Source organism: Schistocerca cancellata, chromosome 2 (genome assembly GCF_023864275.1).
Source record: "Schistocerca cancellata isolate TAMUIC-IGC-003103 chromosome 2, iqSchCanc2.1, whole genome shotgun sequence".
Taxonomy (NCBI): Eukaryota; Metazoa; Arthropoda; class Insecta; order Orthoptera; family Acrididae; genus Schistocerca; species Schistocerca cancellata.
Window position 1 is genome coordinate 395,299,147 of NC_064627.1, and position 16,530 is coordinate 395,315,676.

Sequence of the window (16,530 nt, forward strand, 5' to 3'; positions counted from 1 at the left end):
TAACATTAATCTTGTATATTACATATTGTTTCTGACATTTAATAGTATTGTTCTACGCAAGGCAATATTTATCCATCTCTGTGTCTCTCTTTACTTGGGTGTGAAAGTAATTAAGACATTGTACTGACATTCAGAAGGCAGGCTAAAACTCCCATCCAGACATCATGTATTAGGTGTTCTATGGTTTTTCCCTTAATTGCGCACATTTTGAAAGTGACAAGGCCAACACCCTTCCTGCCCTAGTCCAGGCTTGTTCTCTGTCTGTCTCTACTAAATGAGTCAGTAAGGTTTTAAATCCTAATTATATCTTTCCCCCCATCCGTGTGCTAAGTATCCTCTACCATCTGGTATACATTATTGTTCTTGTCTTCGCAGTTTTCTGCACTCTACTGCATCTTCCAACGTGAAGTTATATGTTGCTGGATTCTGTAACAGATGTCTTACTTATACGGGGGGAAGCATTATTACCACAAATCTCAAAATGTTCTTGATCAGTTTACTTGCCATTTTTACGTGATACTCTAATAAACATTTGGACGGATATAGACTGTACATTTTTGTACAATATAATTATGTATCTAATACATGAAGAGGAAATGTTGCAAAATATCTGGAAAAGATATTGGTGCATTCACTTCACATTTTGACACGATACTCTGTTGAACATTCAGATGGAAATGGACATAGAGAGGGGGGAGGAGGTTATGCATAGTGCAATAGGAGAAATAGCAGATGTACAGAAAGAAAGAGAGAGAGAGAGAGAGCGAGAAGAGGGGAGAATTTGGGATAGAGTGGAGGGGGCAAGGGCTTTAGGAAGTATGTGCAATTGCCATACATATTTAGCAACTTACTAACTTATCGGGATTAGTATTGCTCTAGCTCTTAATTTGTGTGCTCCTGATATCTGTAACTTCAGTATAAATGGTTTAATACGCTGGTTCTATACAAGCAACTACTGAAATGCAACAATAAAAGAAAATTGGAGTACATAAACAGTGAATAATGACACAACAGAGTAAGACTGGCAGTGAAGTATGCTATATATAGTAAACAATGAAAATAACCAATTTTTGATAATATTTCTGGAATCTCTAAATGCCTTTTTCCAATTAAATTTCACATGGTCCTGTTATGAATCCCATGCCACTTTCCTTGTTATTGATCTCATCCTTACCAAAGGCCAGCTACACACTTCTGTCCACATTAAACCTACTAAACAACAACAGTACATACATTTTGACAGTTGCCATCCTTTCCATGTCAAACATTCCCTCCCATACAGCCTCGGCATTTGGGGCAAACGTATTTTTTCGTGTGCAGACTGTTTACTGCAGTACACCACCATTCTCACCTCAGCCTTCACTGGATGTAATTACCCACCAGCCTAGTTCAAAAGCAGAGTTTCTGGGCCATCACATCCAATTCTAGTATTTCTGATCCATCCAAAAAACAGCTTAGGAGCTCACCACTTGTCACTGAATATTATCCTGGTCTTGAATGTATTAATCAGCTGCTTCAACAAGCCCATGACTTCCTAAAGCATACCCTGAAATTATCCATTCTGTCTGAAATTTTCCCCACCTTACCTTCAAAAGCTTTTCATCACCCTCCTAGGTCCGCATATCCTTGTCAGACCCTATGGTACTTCTGCACTCATCTCCCTACACTTTGGCTCCTACCCTTGTAACTCTATCCACTGCAGGACTTGCCCAATGCAACCTCCTACTGCCACTTGCACCAGGCCTGTAACTAGGAAGACACACATTATCAAAAGGAGAGCCACCTGTGGAACGATATGTTACGTAAATACTGTTTGGCCATTTACATTGGCCTGACTACCACCCAGTTATCCATTAGGATGAATAGGCATAGGCAGAGGGTGAATACTGGCAAACAGTATCTTGTCGCAGAGCATGCTCTACAGCATGCCTGTTGTGACTTTGGTGCCTGTTCCACCACACCTACAATGTGGAATCTTCCCCCAGATACCAGTTTCTCAGAACTCTGCAGGTGGGAACTAGCGCTACAACATGTCCTTGGTTCTCGCCACTTGGCCGTAATTTACGTTAATTCCTTCCGTCTCACCATTTCTCCACAGTAACTACTCCTTTCCTCACTCCATTTTAGTTTTCTATATCTTTCATTTTCTGACCTGTCTATTTTTTGCTGTCTTCCTTCCCACCTCTTTTACATACATTGCACTTAGCTTTTCACTCTTATCATCTCATGCACAATGTTTTAGCAGCAATTGCTGCCCTCCATATTACCTTGCCTTCCACCTTTAGGCTCTCAGGTTCCCAAATCTCATCTGGAGCAGTCCCCAACAATCAGTCTTTCCTTCTCATCCTGCCCGATAAGTCTCACCTGACCCAGTGTTCCGGGTGACTTTTCTGAACTCTACCCCTTTTCCTAAGCCTCTCCAATCCTTTTCCTGTATCTCTCTTCCTCCCTCTTCAGCTCTTCTGCTGGAAGAAGGGCCCATTGCCTCCGAAAGCTTGCATAAGTTAAACCTGTGTGTGTGTGTGTGTGTGTGTGTGTGTGTGTGTGTGTGTGTGTGTGTGTGTGTGTGTGTGTGTGTGTGTGTGTGTTTTCTCCTGCTACCAGTGAACAGCTATTTGTTAGCAGTATATAGTAAGGCGTAGGTTTTTATGCGACCAACAGCACAGACCAAAAGCAGCTGTGGGGCAGAAGTAAACAATGGGAAGGAGTGCTTCTTGTCTCACTCGTCAGAGGCATTCTTATAAACTGAATTTTCACATTCTGGAAACAGTCCCGTAGGCTGTGGCTAAGCCATGTCTCTGCAGTAGCCTTGCTTCCAGGAGTGCTAGCCCTGTAAGGTGTACAGGAGATCTGTGAAATGTGGAAAGTTAGAGATGAGATATTGGCAGAAGTAAAGCTGTGAGGGTGGGTCATAGGTTGTGGTTGGATAGATCAATCAGTAGAGGACATGCCCACAAAAGGCAAAGGTCCCAAGTTAAAGTTCCAGTCTGGCACAAAGTTTCAGTCTGTTGGGAAGTTTCAATAATTTTATATTTTGGATTTGTTGTTTGACATTTCTCATCTAATAAGTATTTTTGTAACTAGTTGCAGGTGTGAACCAAGGAGCTTCATGTTCATCACCATCAAAATCTGGTAGTGCAGAACGTAAGTAGCATAGACATTATCCGTTATGTTTTCATGTACTAACATGAACATCTAACAGTAGAAACATTCTTGTTCAGTTGGCACATGTAGTATTAGTTAGAAATGCAAATTCGCTGGGAAAGCATTGTTTTCAGCTATTTTATTTATTTATTTGTTTATTTATGTATTATGAAATATGTGTATGGGAATTACATCATCTGTCATGAATTACTCAAGGACTGAAACTACTTCTGTCTGTAAAAAAATATCTGGGTATTGCAGTATACTTATGGCCACCAATGTTTCTTGAAGGCTGCTTGGTCTCATTGATGAAAATGAATCTTTTGCAAAAATATGGATAACTCTTTAAGAGAGAATATGATCTCAATTATCTCTGTAAGTAATGATGCTAGGAAGTATGGATGAGAGCTGTCCTGTACTCCCAATACTGACAGACATAGTTTCCAGGAAGAACAGTTTATTTCAGTGCCCACCAAATAGTTGCTTGGTATTTGAGGTTGAATGAAAATATTAGTAGAGAATAAGACAGTGCAAAGGGTGACTACTACGGACCGGTTGGGGGAGCCCTTTTATTATATCCTAGTGAGGCTTAAGGGAACCAACCAGGGAGATACCAGTGCCAAGTCCTGGTGTTCGCACCATGTGGCTGTTAATATCCATGAGGCAACCACCAGGAAAAAAGATAATCTTCACTATCCACAACTTAATCTTAGTCTTGCACAGAAAGGAGCAAAGTATGCAGCCATATAAATATTTCACCACCTCCCTCGAGTGGTAAGTACTCTGGCAGATAATGAAAATTATGAAAACAAACTCCTTAGATAAATTTCTGAATAGTTTTTTTTAGTTATGGAGTTACATTTGTCAACTTTTTTTTTAATTTTATCCTAAGAACTTAGCTCTCAGTAAATCAGTTTATGGTGAGCAAATAATCATGAGCCCCTCACCAACCTGCATTGCAGCCTACAAACCTCTGCGCTAGGCTCGGATTTATAATGTGTTGTACAAATACTCACTGGTTGTAAATGATAACATAGACTTCAGACTTTTGGACTCTGTCCACATACAGGGTGTTACAAAAAGGTACAGCCAAACTTTCAGGAAACATTCCTCACACACAAATAAAGAAAAGATGTTATGTGGACATGTGTCCGGAAATGCTTAATTTCCACGTTAGAGCTCATTTTAGTTTCTTCCACCTACGCTCAATGGAGCACATTATCATGATTTCATATGGGATACTCTACCTGTGCTGCTAGAACATGTGCCTTTACAAGTACGACACAACATGTGGTTCATGCACGATGGAGCTCCTGCACATTTCAGTCGAAGTGTTCGCACACTTTTCAACAACAGATTCGGTGACCGATGGATTGGTAGAGGCGGACCAATTCCATGGCCTCCACGCTCTCCTGACCTCAACTGTCTTGACTTTCATTTATGGGGGCATTTGAAATCTCTTGTCTACACAACCCCGGTACCAAATGTAGAGACTCTTTGTGCTCGTATTGTGGACGGCTGTGATACAATACGCCATTCTCCAGGGCTGCGTCAGCGCATCAGGTATTCCATGCGACGGAGGGTGGATGCATGTATCCTCGCTAACGGAGGACATTTTGAACATTTCCTGTAACAAAGTGTTTTGAAGTCACGCTGGTATGTTCTGTTGCTGTGTGTTTCCATTCCATGATTAATGTGATTTGAAGAGAAGTAATAAAATGAGCTCTAACATGGAAAGTAAGCATTTCCGGACACATATCCACATAACATATTTTCTTTCTTTGTGTGTGAGGAATGTTTCCTGAAAGTTTGGCCGTACCTTTTTGTAACACCCTGTGTAACCAGCATGTGAGCTGATTATGTTGATCCTAGGCTCTCAGATCTAGCTTGAAACTGGTGTGAACGTAGCTATGTTGTCTGCCAATAATCATTTTTGTAGCCAAACTTTTTGGCTCTGGCAGGCTAGCATGTTGTGGGTAGGTTTTTTGGAGGCCCTACTGCAACCTGTGACATCCTGGGACATCAGAATTTGAGCCCGAGCTGAAGAATTAGGAGTAATTGACAGTTGGAACACAGTCAATGCCTATGCTGTGAGTCGTATCATATCCATCTACTTCTGCATCAGCACTGTACTACACAAAGTTTGGCTCTATCAATAACATCGATCTTAGGAATCCAGTTGCATCCACTACGTCTGATTTTGAACCAGTAGATTATAGAACATTGAGTTCTCCAAGTAAGTTAGAAAAGTTGAAAGTTAGGTTAATGAGAAGGATATTGTAGGCTTTATTGAAGAAAAGAAAATACATTAACAGAGGGAATATTTGATAGAATGAAAATATTTGTTTTAAAAATAAATAAAAATTATTCTGTGGAAATCATTAAAATTTACACCCCAGCATGTTTACACTCTAAAGTAGAGGTAGGAGACATCGATGGATAGTTTTGCATATTAAGAATCCCAGTATGAGATATTGCTGTAGATTTTAATACAAGTGTAGCACAAAAACTAAAGAACAGTTCTTCAATGGTAAACTTTTGTGTGAAACCAGAAATTATAGTCACATGTTAGTAGAATTTACTGAAAAGTAGAAAATATGTTTTCCTGGAGGGGGAAAATGACTTTGAAAGGACTGAAAGAAATTAAAAAACATTATTGACTAAATTTCACCAAACAAAAAGATATGATACAAGGTGTGATAATCTTAAACCACTTTCAGCTTTTAATAGACAGTTAACTCATAAAAATGTTGATTAAGAGAATTTATTTAAAAACTGCTAGGTGTACAACATCCAGTTAACGTACAGGGGACAATAAAGTAACAAATGTCAAAAGAAGTTGGACATCTGAAGAAGGAAACTAATAATAATAATAATAATAATAATAATAATAATAATAATAATAATAATTACAACTGGATACAAATCACAAGTATACACAACATTTATTACCAGATATCCAGAATTAAAATTTTTAACAGAACGACGACTAGCTGATCAGATCCGTGTAATAATCAAAAATAACAGGATACCCCAGTGAGAATTAGAAAACATCAAACAACAAGTACAACAAATACTGGAACAAAATAATGTGCAATCAGAAGAAGAAGAAAATACAGTAATGGACTCAAACATCCCAGAGCAAACAAACAAAGAACAACACACATCAATTAAACAATCAGAGGAAAATGAAATCTTAAGACAGCCACCAGAACAAGCACAAATAGAACACGAAGTGACACACATGTTAGATATAGAAGAAAAATTTCACCTGACATATATAGAATACAAAGACACAAATACAGACATTAGAACATTCTTGCATAGACCACCAAATAACCCACAAGTTGAAACAACAACAACTATCAGCACATTCATACACAACAAAATAAATGAAAATACAACTGTGGCAGAGTTACAACTACTGATTTATATAGGAGCACTCACTACACTAAATATACACACTAGGCAGAGATCAGAACCAACCAACACACAGAAGAAACCCACAAAACCAGCATGGCAACACAGGCTACAGATCAGAATAGAAAAAGACATCGGACAGCTAACACAATTTATAAGAAATGAAATATCAGACAAAAAACGAAAAAGGTTAGGTAAAATCTCACAACAAGAAGCAATAGAGCAATTAGATGAAAAGTAACAGAAACTACAAGCATTGGCCAAACGTCTTAGAAGATACAAAAAAAGTGAAAATAGAAGGAAACAAAACCAAACATTCAACACAAACCAAAAGAAATTTTACCAGACAATAGATAACACACACATTAAAATAGACAATCCATCAAACATAACAGACATGGAACACTTCTGGAGCAACATATGGTCAAACCCGGTACAACATAACGGACATGCACGGTGGATACAAGCAGAAACAGACACATACAAGATGATGCCACAAATGCCTGAAGTGATAATTTTGCAACATGAAGTCACCCGAGCAATTAATTCTACTCACAATTGGAAAGCCCCTGTAAAAGATAAAATGCAAATTTCTGGCTAAAGAAGTTCACCTCAACACATTCACATCTAACTAAATTATTTAACATATATTTAAAAACAAAGATGATGTGACTTACCAAATGAAAGTGCTGGCAGGTCGACAGACACACAAACAAACACAAACATACACACAAAATCCAAGCTTTCGCAACCAACGGTTGCCTCGTCAGGAAAGAGGGAAGGAGAAGGAAAGACAAAAGGATATGGGTTTTAAGGGAGAGGGTAAGGAGTCATTCCAATCCCGGGAGCGGAAAGACTTACCTTAGGGGGAAAAAAGGACAGGTATACACTCGCACACACACACATATCCATCCACACCTACACAGACACAAGCAGACATTTGTAAAGGCAAAGAGTTTGGCCCAAACTCTTTGCCTTTACAAATGTCTGCTTGTGTCTGTGTAGGTGTGGATGGATATGTGTGTGTGTGCGAGTGTATACCTGTCCTTTTTTCCCCCTAAGGTAAGTCTTTCCGCTCCCGGGATTGGAATGACTCCTTACCCTCTCCCTTAAAACCCATATCCTTTTGTCTTTCCTTCTCCTTCCCTCTTTCCTGACGAGGCAACCGTTGGTTGCGAAAGCTTGGATTTTGTGTGTATGTTTGTGTTTGTTTGTGTGTCTGTCGACCTGCCAGCACTTTCATTTGGTAAGTCACATCATCTTTGTTTTTAAATATATTTTTCCTTCGTGGAATGTTTCCTTCTATTATAACCATATCATAAATTATTTAACAGTTACATTGCAGACCCATACACAGCCCCTGATACACGTACACAAGGAATAACTTGTCTGAAACCTAAAGATCAAGCAGACACAGCAAACCCAGCAAAATATCGCCCCATTACATGCCTACCAACAATATACAAAATATTAACTTCAGTCATTACACAGAAATTAATGACACATACATTTAGTAGGACACACTGGCTGCAGGGCAATGGAATGAGGAGTAGCAAAAAATTTCTGTTGTTTAACGCACGGAAATGACGTCAATTGTTAAGCAAAGAATTGCATACCATGTGTGCAATGGGGGGGAGCCCAGTCACCAAAAGATTATGTTACATACACTCCTGGAAATGGAAAAAAGAACACATTGACACCGGTGTGTCAGACCCACCATACTTGCTCCGGACACTGCGAGAGGGCTGTACAAGCAATGATCACACGCACGGCACAGCGGACACACCAGGAACCGCGGTGTTGGCCGTCGAATGGCGCTAGCTGCGCAGCATTTGTGCACCGCCGCCGTCAGTGTCAGCCAGTTTGCCGTGGCATACGGAGCTCCATCGCAGTCTTTAACACTGGTAGCATGCCGCGACAGCGTGGACGTGAACCGTATGTGCAGTTGACGGACTTTGAGCGAGGGCGTATAGTGGGCATGCGGGAGGCCGGGTGGACGTACCGCCGAATTGCTCAACACGTGGGGCGTGAGGTCTCCACAGTACATCGATGTTGTCGCCAGTGGTCGGCGGAAGGTGCACGTGCCCGTCGACCTGGGACCGGACCGCAGCGACGCACGGATGCACGCCAAGACCGTAGGATCCTACGCAGTGCCGTAGGGGACCGCACCGCCACTTCCCAGCAAATTAGGGACACTGTTGCTCCTGGGGTATCGGCGAGGACCATTCGCAACCGTCTCCATGAAGCTGGGCTACGGTCCCGCACACCGTTAGGCCGTCTTCCGCTCACGCCCCAACGTCGTGCAGCCCGCCTCCAGTGGTGTCGCGACAGGCGTGAATAGAGGGACGAATGGAGACGTGTCGTCTTCAGCGATGAGAGTCGCTTCTGCCTTGGTGCCAATGATGGTCGTATGCGTGTTTGGCGCCGTGCAGGTGAGCGCCACAATCAGGACTGCATACGACCGAGGCACACAGGGCCAACACCCGGCATCATGGTGTGGGGAGCGATCTCCTACACTGGCCGTACACTACTGGTGATCGTCGAGGGGACACTGAATAGTGCACGGTACATCCAAACCGTCATCGAACCCATCGTTCTACCATTCCTAGACCGGCAAGGGAACTTGCTGTTCCAACAGGACAATGCACGTCCGCATGTATCCCGTGCCACCCAACGTGCTCTAGAAGGTGTAAGTCAACTACCCTGGCCAGCAAGATCTCCGGATCTGTCCCCCATTGAGCATGTTTGGGACTGGATGAAGCGTCGTCTCACGCGGTCTGCACGTCCAGCACGAACGCTGGTCCAACTGAGGCGCCAGGTGGAAATGGCATGGCAAGCCGTTCCACAGGACTACATCCAGCATCTCTACGATCGTCTCCATGGGAGAATAGCAGCCTGCATTGCTGCGAAAGGTGGATATACACTGTACTAGTGCCGACATTGTGCATGCTCTGTTGCCTGCGTCTATGTGCCTGTGGTTCTGTCAGTGTGATCATGTGATGTATCTGACCCCAGGAATGTGTCAATAAAGTTTCCCCTTCCTGGGACAATGAATTCACGGTGTTCTTATTTCAATTTCCAGGAGTGTATATTACTGGAGGCAGATAAGCCATTTCACGTACTTTGGGGTAGATATTCTTGGACCTTTTGCACAAACACCAACAGGAAACAAGTATGTTTTGACAATAATCACATTTTGTTTCTGTGATAGCGATACAAAAGCAGGAGGCCAAAACAGTAGCACTTTCAATGCTAAACCAGTGAATACTTAAGTTCAGAATGCCTGAGACAATAATAACTGACCAAGGGACAAACTTTGTGTCCAATTTAATGAAGCAGTGTCGCACATTAAGAAACTTCTGACTAGTGTGTTACACCCACAGGCAAATGGTTGATGTTAGGCTACTATGTTAACTAACAGCATAATAATGGGGGCGGTCTATTTGCATACATTATGGCTGCACACAATTCAAAAAAATCATAAGAGCACAGATTTGTCTCCGTAGAAGGTTGTTTCTGGACAGAAGGTGCCTTCTCCTTTTTGTAAGCCTCCCCCAAGAAGTGATATTTCAGCTGTGAAAAATTTCTCTAAATGGTTAAAAAGTATTTGGTGACAGGTGAAGAAGATGAGCACCAAAGCTTTGGAACGACAAAACAGGATACTTAATAAGAAACCAGTGTTATCTGAGCATTAATTAGGTCAGTGGGTTATGACGACAATCCCGTATGTGTACCAAAAGGAAAAATTACGAAGTTTGTGACATGTTATCAGGGCCCCTTTCAGGCTACAGAAATGATGTGTGTTAACATTAAGCTACAATTCCAAATGAGCCCCATGATAGTCCATACCAGTTGGATTTGTCCTTTTAAGGGAACCATAGAGATGTTGCCCATAACATTGGCAGCGTCTTCCAGGGAGGGGTGGGGAGAATCTGGGGAAAAGGGTAAAAAGAGAAGACTAGTTAGGAGAAGCGAGACAATTCTTTAGTTATCTTGACACTTCACTATGCACTTGGGCCATGGGTGGGAATAATAAAGTATCAAGACAATGGCAAGATAACCATGGACTTTTGTATTTTGTTTTCTTACTACTTATTCTCTTCATGTATGTATATTTTGTGGTTATATTTATATTTTAGGAAAGGTGGAAGTGTAGAGGATGTTATTTTTTTGAAGGAGTCTCACAAGTGCACACTCGGAAAGATTTGGTGCAAGTTCTATGTTGAAGGAATTTTGGGTGAAACTGTACTCACAACCTCAGTGCTGGGATTGACAGGAAAAATGCCAATATAAGTATTACAATAAATTAATTATTTTTTAAAAAGAGTACATGTTTAATTGATGAGAAAGTAGTTGTCCATTCTGATCAGGCTTGAACAGCAGGTAGATTGTAGAGTGTGTATTTCTGTACATGTTAGTTACAGATCATTAGCTTCACAGGGAAAGATTTTGCAAACTCAGTTTACTTATGTACGATAAATTGTGAAATCAGACAGCTCCAGCCCTAGGAACTCGCGATGGAATATCTGAAACAAGTCTGGTCAGAAAAAAAGTGTGTTTTTTCAAAGAATGGGTTTACACTGGATGTATTCTGTAGCATTTCAAACAGTCTTTATCGTTACTTGGTACCAGCAAGGTCGACAGAGTGGCACACTGCTTGTAGAACTACATGGTCGGGGGATGTTAATCAATGGGGCCAATGTGTTATATTTGGACCAGTCTTCTGATTACCTGCCACCATGACAGGAACCACTGCCCTGAATATAACCCACGCGTTGATCCATGTACCCCCTTGAGATTTTACTACCGGAAATCTAGTCTTCCACAATGACACATTAGACCTTACCCTGCTCACCTCCCTAGATCGAATGTTGGCTACACAGCATGACCACATGTCAATGGACACCTGTTTGAGCATGTAAAAAAGTATCACAGTGAACAGCACCAGTGGCTATCCCATCACTACCAACCTTCAACCTACTGGTTCAATTAAGTCACAGCAGTACCAATTAGAAGCACTATGACTAGGGGCAATGTGCACCATGAACAAAGACTTCTGTGTAGAGATAAGTGCTATTGAAGTTGGACAAATGTGATACCATGAGTGGAGGAACAAATACAAAGTGTAAGTAAACTAGTCTTTTTATTCCAGTAAAATTCAAGGGCAAATTTTTTTCATGACAGGGAGGGGTGTAAAGGGATAAAGCTATAAAATGAGACTTGGAAACAGAACAAGAGCATTGTGAGGAAACCAGGGCACTGCCACATTGGTTGCAGCCAGCGAGGGGCGGACTGCATGGTCAGTGACTTTGCAATGCTTTTGTCACAACAGACGGCACTTGTCACTGACGCATGAAGCAGCCTGCAAGAGTATTGCAACCCAGTTGCGAGAGCTGGCAGTCACTGACACATTGCAGATAGTTTGGTGCAAAACACTAACTGATGTGGACAGCAGAAGTCAACATGGAGAAGCCGGATTTAAGGACTCACAAATCAGGCAGTCAGTATCGAACAAGAGGCCACTATTGTGACATAAAGTCTGTGCAGCCTCATCCAGGTCATGAACTTCTGTCTGCCACCTAACCTCTGGAAGCTAGGAGCAGGTCCACACTTGGCTGCCATCCCAGGAGAACGATGGAAGGTTCCAGCCATCTCTGCCCTTGCCAGGGTGCCAACAGAAGATCACTAAGCCCTGAGCTCAGAAGTGTGACACAGTCCAAAGTTCCTGTAGCCGCCGCTTCCAGCCACACTCACAATGGACAGGAAGCATTGGAACCTTGCGATGCAGCAGCAACAGCACAGCAGTGAAGTGTGCAGTCAGCAGCCTGAGCCCATCACCTCTGGGAAGAACACAGTCATGTTCTCCACAGTGCCCTCTGATGATTGTAATCAAGCCTTAATAAAGAAATCATTGTAACGATCAGTGGTCTTCCTTCAGCTGCACAACATCCTTCATCAGCAAGGAATCAAGGCTTACTCTAAAATATCAGAGCTGTCCTGTTATATTCCCATTGTACCATTTATCAGCACTTCTACCTGTTCCATTTACATATGGAGTGTAGGAGGAATTGTTGTTTAAATGCCTCTGTGTGTGTCATAAGTACTCTAATGTTGTCTTTGCAATCCCTACAAAAGCGACATGAAGGAGGTTGTAGTATGTCGGTAGGTTACTCAGTTGTAGCTGGTTACTGAAGCTTGGGAAGTAGGCTTTCACAGGGTTGTTGCATCGATATTCAAGCAACTGCCACTGTGATGTTCTCCCATGGGTCAAACAAACTTTTATCATTCATGCTGCCCTTTGTTGTATAGGTTCAATATTCCATGTTAGTCCATTTGGTATAGGTCCCACAAACTTTTGTTTTAGGTTGGGTCGCACCATTGTTTTGTAAGCAGTTTCCTTTGTAGCCTAATTGCATTTTCTTACTGTTCTACCAATGAACTGAAGTCTGCCTCCTGCTTTACCTGTGACTGAGCTTAGGATATTGTTCCATTTCATACTTCTGCAGATTGTTACACCCATATATTCATTTATATGAGTTGATTAATTCCAGTTGGCTCTGATAATGTAGTCGTGGGATATTACTTTTTTTTTTTTCATTTAGTGAACTGTACAATTTTATGTTTCTGAACATTTCAAGCAAGTTGACAATCTTTGCACCACTTTAAGTATACAGGGTACTTTTCCAGCTCAATATTGTGTAAAAATCAACACCCTTTTCTTTTAGGCACTGTTTATAATGTGTGTGTTTTACAGATTTTTTGTTGATATCAGGTAATGCAATACACTTTCTAAACAAATTAAAAGTATTTTGAATATTTTTGAATGTGCTTAGGGTTATTAAAAAATTACAAAGAAATTGATGCATTTTTTTTTCCAAATGCTTCCTCTCAATTGGGTACCATTTAATCGAATGTTACACATTTGAAGGAGACCTAATTTTTACCACATATGCATGACATGAGGGCTGAGATACTAATTCCACCTATTATGTATATTACAAGGATAAAAAAATATGACATCTTACATTTTAATTTTTATAATTTTTTCCTAATAAAATGTTATTTTTTTCTATAATTTAGTTGATTCTGCAATGAAGCTTAGGTCTACTACATAAATATGGACTATTGCAAGTTACAGGAAAAAAATTAGAGTAATGCTTTGTAAACTTTAGGAAATATTTGTACCTGAATTCTGAAAAATACAACTTGTGGTAAATTGTGAATGAAGGTATGAGTCCAATTAAACTGTGCCTCAGAACATTCCTAAAGTATAGTCTTCATCCTGCAGCATTTCTTCATCTTTAAGGTTCCTCTTGCCATTCCTTTTAGCACTTCTTGCTTCTTTGGCGGCTTGAAGAGCAAATCTTTCGGCTTCATACACCTGTTGTCTGTCACACCCAAGCAATTGATCTTACATATTAGAGCCACATTTCATACCTAAATTTCTCAGGACTTCCAACCTTCCTATCACTCCATCATTGAAACATATCACTGCATCTAGTACACCAACTTTTAATGTATTTAGTATTACAAAAACATTCTTGGGTAATTTTTCCCATATGCAATGGCTGAAACTTTCATTTGTTTTCTGAGTACCCCAATGAAGACATTTACTAAGCAAAACAGGGTCACTCAGGTGTCTAAAAATTGGTTTTATTTAATTCATAATAGCATCAAGAATATATTGCTTATGATGGTATATTTGACCACTTTCTTTTGCTTTTTGGTAACCACATCTAGAATCTGTTCCTTTAGGGAAAAGTCTGTGAACAGGGTGGTCATCTGTGGACAATGTATGAAAGTAGGTGGCCCTTACAGCTTTTCTCATTGCTGTAACATCATTCAGAGGTGCAATTTGTCTAATGGCAAGTCCGTAATAACTCTGAAGAAGGTCTATTTCAGTTTCTGTCAATCTGCTTCGGCCAGACGGAGATTTTCCATCAGATTGCAACTTTCCTTTCATTTCTCTTCGTAGCTTCCTCAATCTAGCACCCATCCTCTTTTGCACATGTCCACAACACTCCAGTTTTGTTACCAAGGTATCACCATAAACATTGAACTCATTAATTTTATTGAAAGCTTCAGTGTCCCCCATCGCATAGGTACTTCTTATATCTTATGTTATAAATGGGCACTGACCTCTGAAATATTTATATTAAAAATTAAGAAATTCTTCTAGCTGTATTTAAGGTGTCGATTTTATTTTGGCAGCCTTAAATACAGCTGGAGGAATTTATTCATTTTTAATATAAATTTATACCAGCTTACGTCCCACTGTCCTCCATTTCAAGTATGGATGTACGAAGATCTGAAATATTTTGAGCTCCGTCACACTCCATACCTCCACTGTAACCATCATAATTCGTAGAACACTGATGTTCAATATATCCTTCAGTGTTACCATGGCAGGTGTGGCAGTACACTCAATGTCAACAATTTTTTCATTCTCCAGAGAAGTAGCACTTACACCACCATTCAAGGAACGATATCCTCGACATTGCCATGTCCCATCAAGTGCAACAGCAATGTCCCTGGTTCCATTAATATTTACAGTTTCCTCTACTGCATGTTTTATAGATGCTTTAGACACAACCACCAAGGCACCTAAAATTATTTTTATGTACTTTCTGAACCTACTGGAAGGAGGAGGAAGGTCCATCAAACCACAAAATGTTTGAGCAGCATTTTTTCCTTCTCCTATTGCATGCATTGCATAAACCAACTTCAATTTCACATCATATGAATTATGCACATGATTGAAGTCATTTTCGAGGTAGATTTAGTGCAGAATCTACACACAACAACTAATTTTGACACTAAACCCTCTCTGCTACTTTGTTGTTCAGTTATTTCCAGACAGCCTACACCATCACATTGTTTACATTTCACCACTGCCGTTATCAAAGAAGATAAGATGCCCACATCAACAACAACAAATCCACTACAATCAGCCTCATTGTTAACACAAAAATTTGAATCACCAGAAGGCATACCATGTGGGAGTTTCTTCTATGAAGAACTGATACATAGGTTACCTTCAACAGTGTGGCTTGCTTTGTTTGTGAACTGGTTACCACGTAATTTCCTTTTATTGAATTTCTTGATGGGTGGCATAGTTTGTATTTATTGCACACTAAAGGATATGTACGTCCACAAATATGTGTAGCACTTGGGCTACAAACATTCAGCAACACGTGAACAAACTGCTTCAGTGAAACAAAAGTAAATACTAGCAAAGATAATCATTTACAGACACTAGAAACCTGTACTGTTTCCAACATATACAATGTATCGTATGTATAATTGCTAAAAACAGAAAGTTCACAGTTCTTTTTTAAATAAAACTGGTTTCTGTAACAGAAATAAAGGGGTCGTAGTGCCATACATGACCATAACTCGAAAATTTGGTATGTATAGGTCATTTTTCATTTGAAACCCTATGATGTATATATAAATGTAATCAGGAAAGACTATAGAATTTAATAAAGTCATAAAAAAGTTCAATTTTTCCACCATTTATAAGAACCCTGTATCCTTAAAATCTTATCAGTTGATGCTTGCCAACTGTAACCATGTACATTCGTTGCCTGGTTTCTGTAAGTGTAACATGTGTCACTAATTTTGTGCATGATGCTTGCATGAGAGCATTATGGTAGACATATGCATTTACATGTGATTTGCACTTGATAATGACACTTCTACCAAAACTGCCCTATTTGTGGAAAATGCAATTTTTAACAGTCATGTGAAATGTGTCTCTTCAGTGGATAAAATTACTCAGGAATGTCAGTGAGATGGTATTAGATGGCTCAAAGGGAATTTTATAATAGAAAAAATTGTAAACAATAAATAGAAACTTATGATGTGAAGATATGCCATTTTTCAGTTAAGATAGCAATACCACAAAACTAAAAACTGAGAGAAACCTGCACAAACTTTTCAAGAGTTCTTCAAATATATCTGTAC

The 16,530-nt window shown here is 40.2% G+C and overlaps 1 protein-coding gene across 1 annotated transcript in view; it reads left to right on the forward strand.

Moving 5' to 3' along the window:
• Positions 1-16,530, forward strand: part of LOC126161816 (ubiquitin conjugation factor E4 B) — a 288,976-nt gene that overhangs the window by 10,335 nt on the left and 262,111 nt on the right. The window contains exon 3 of the mRNA XM_049917917.1: positions 3,085-3,144. Coding sequence (XP_049773874.1) covers positions 3,085-3,144 — 60 coding nt within the window. The remainder of the gene's footprint in view (positions 1-3,084; positions 3,145-16,530) is intronic.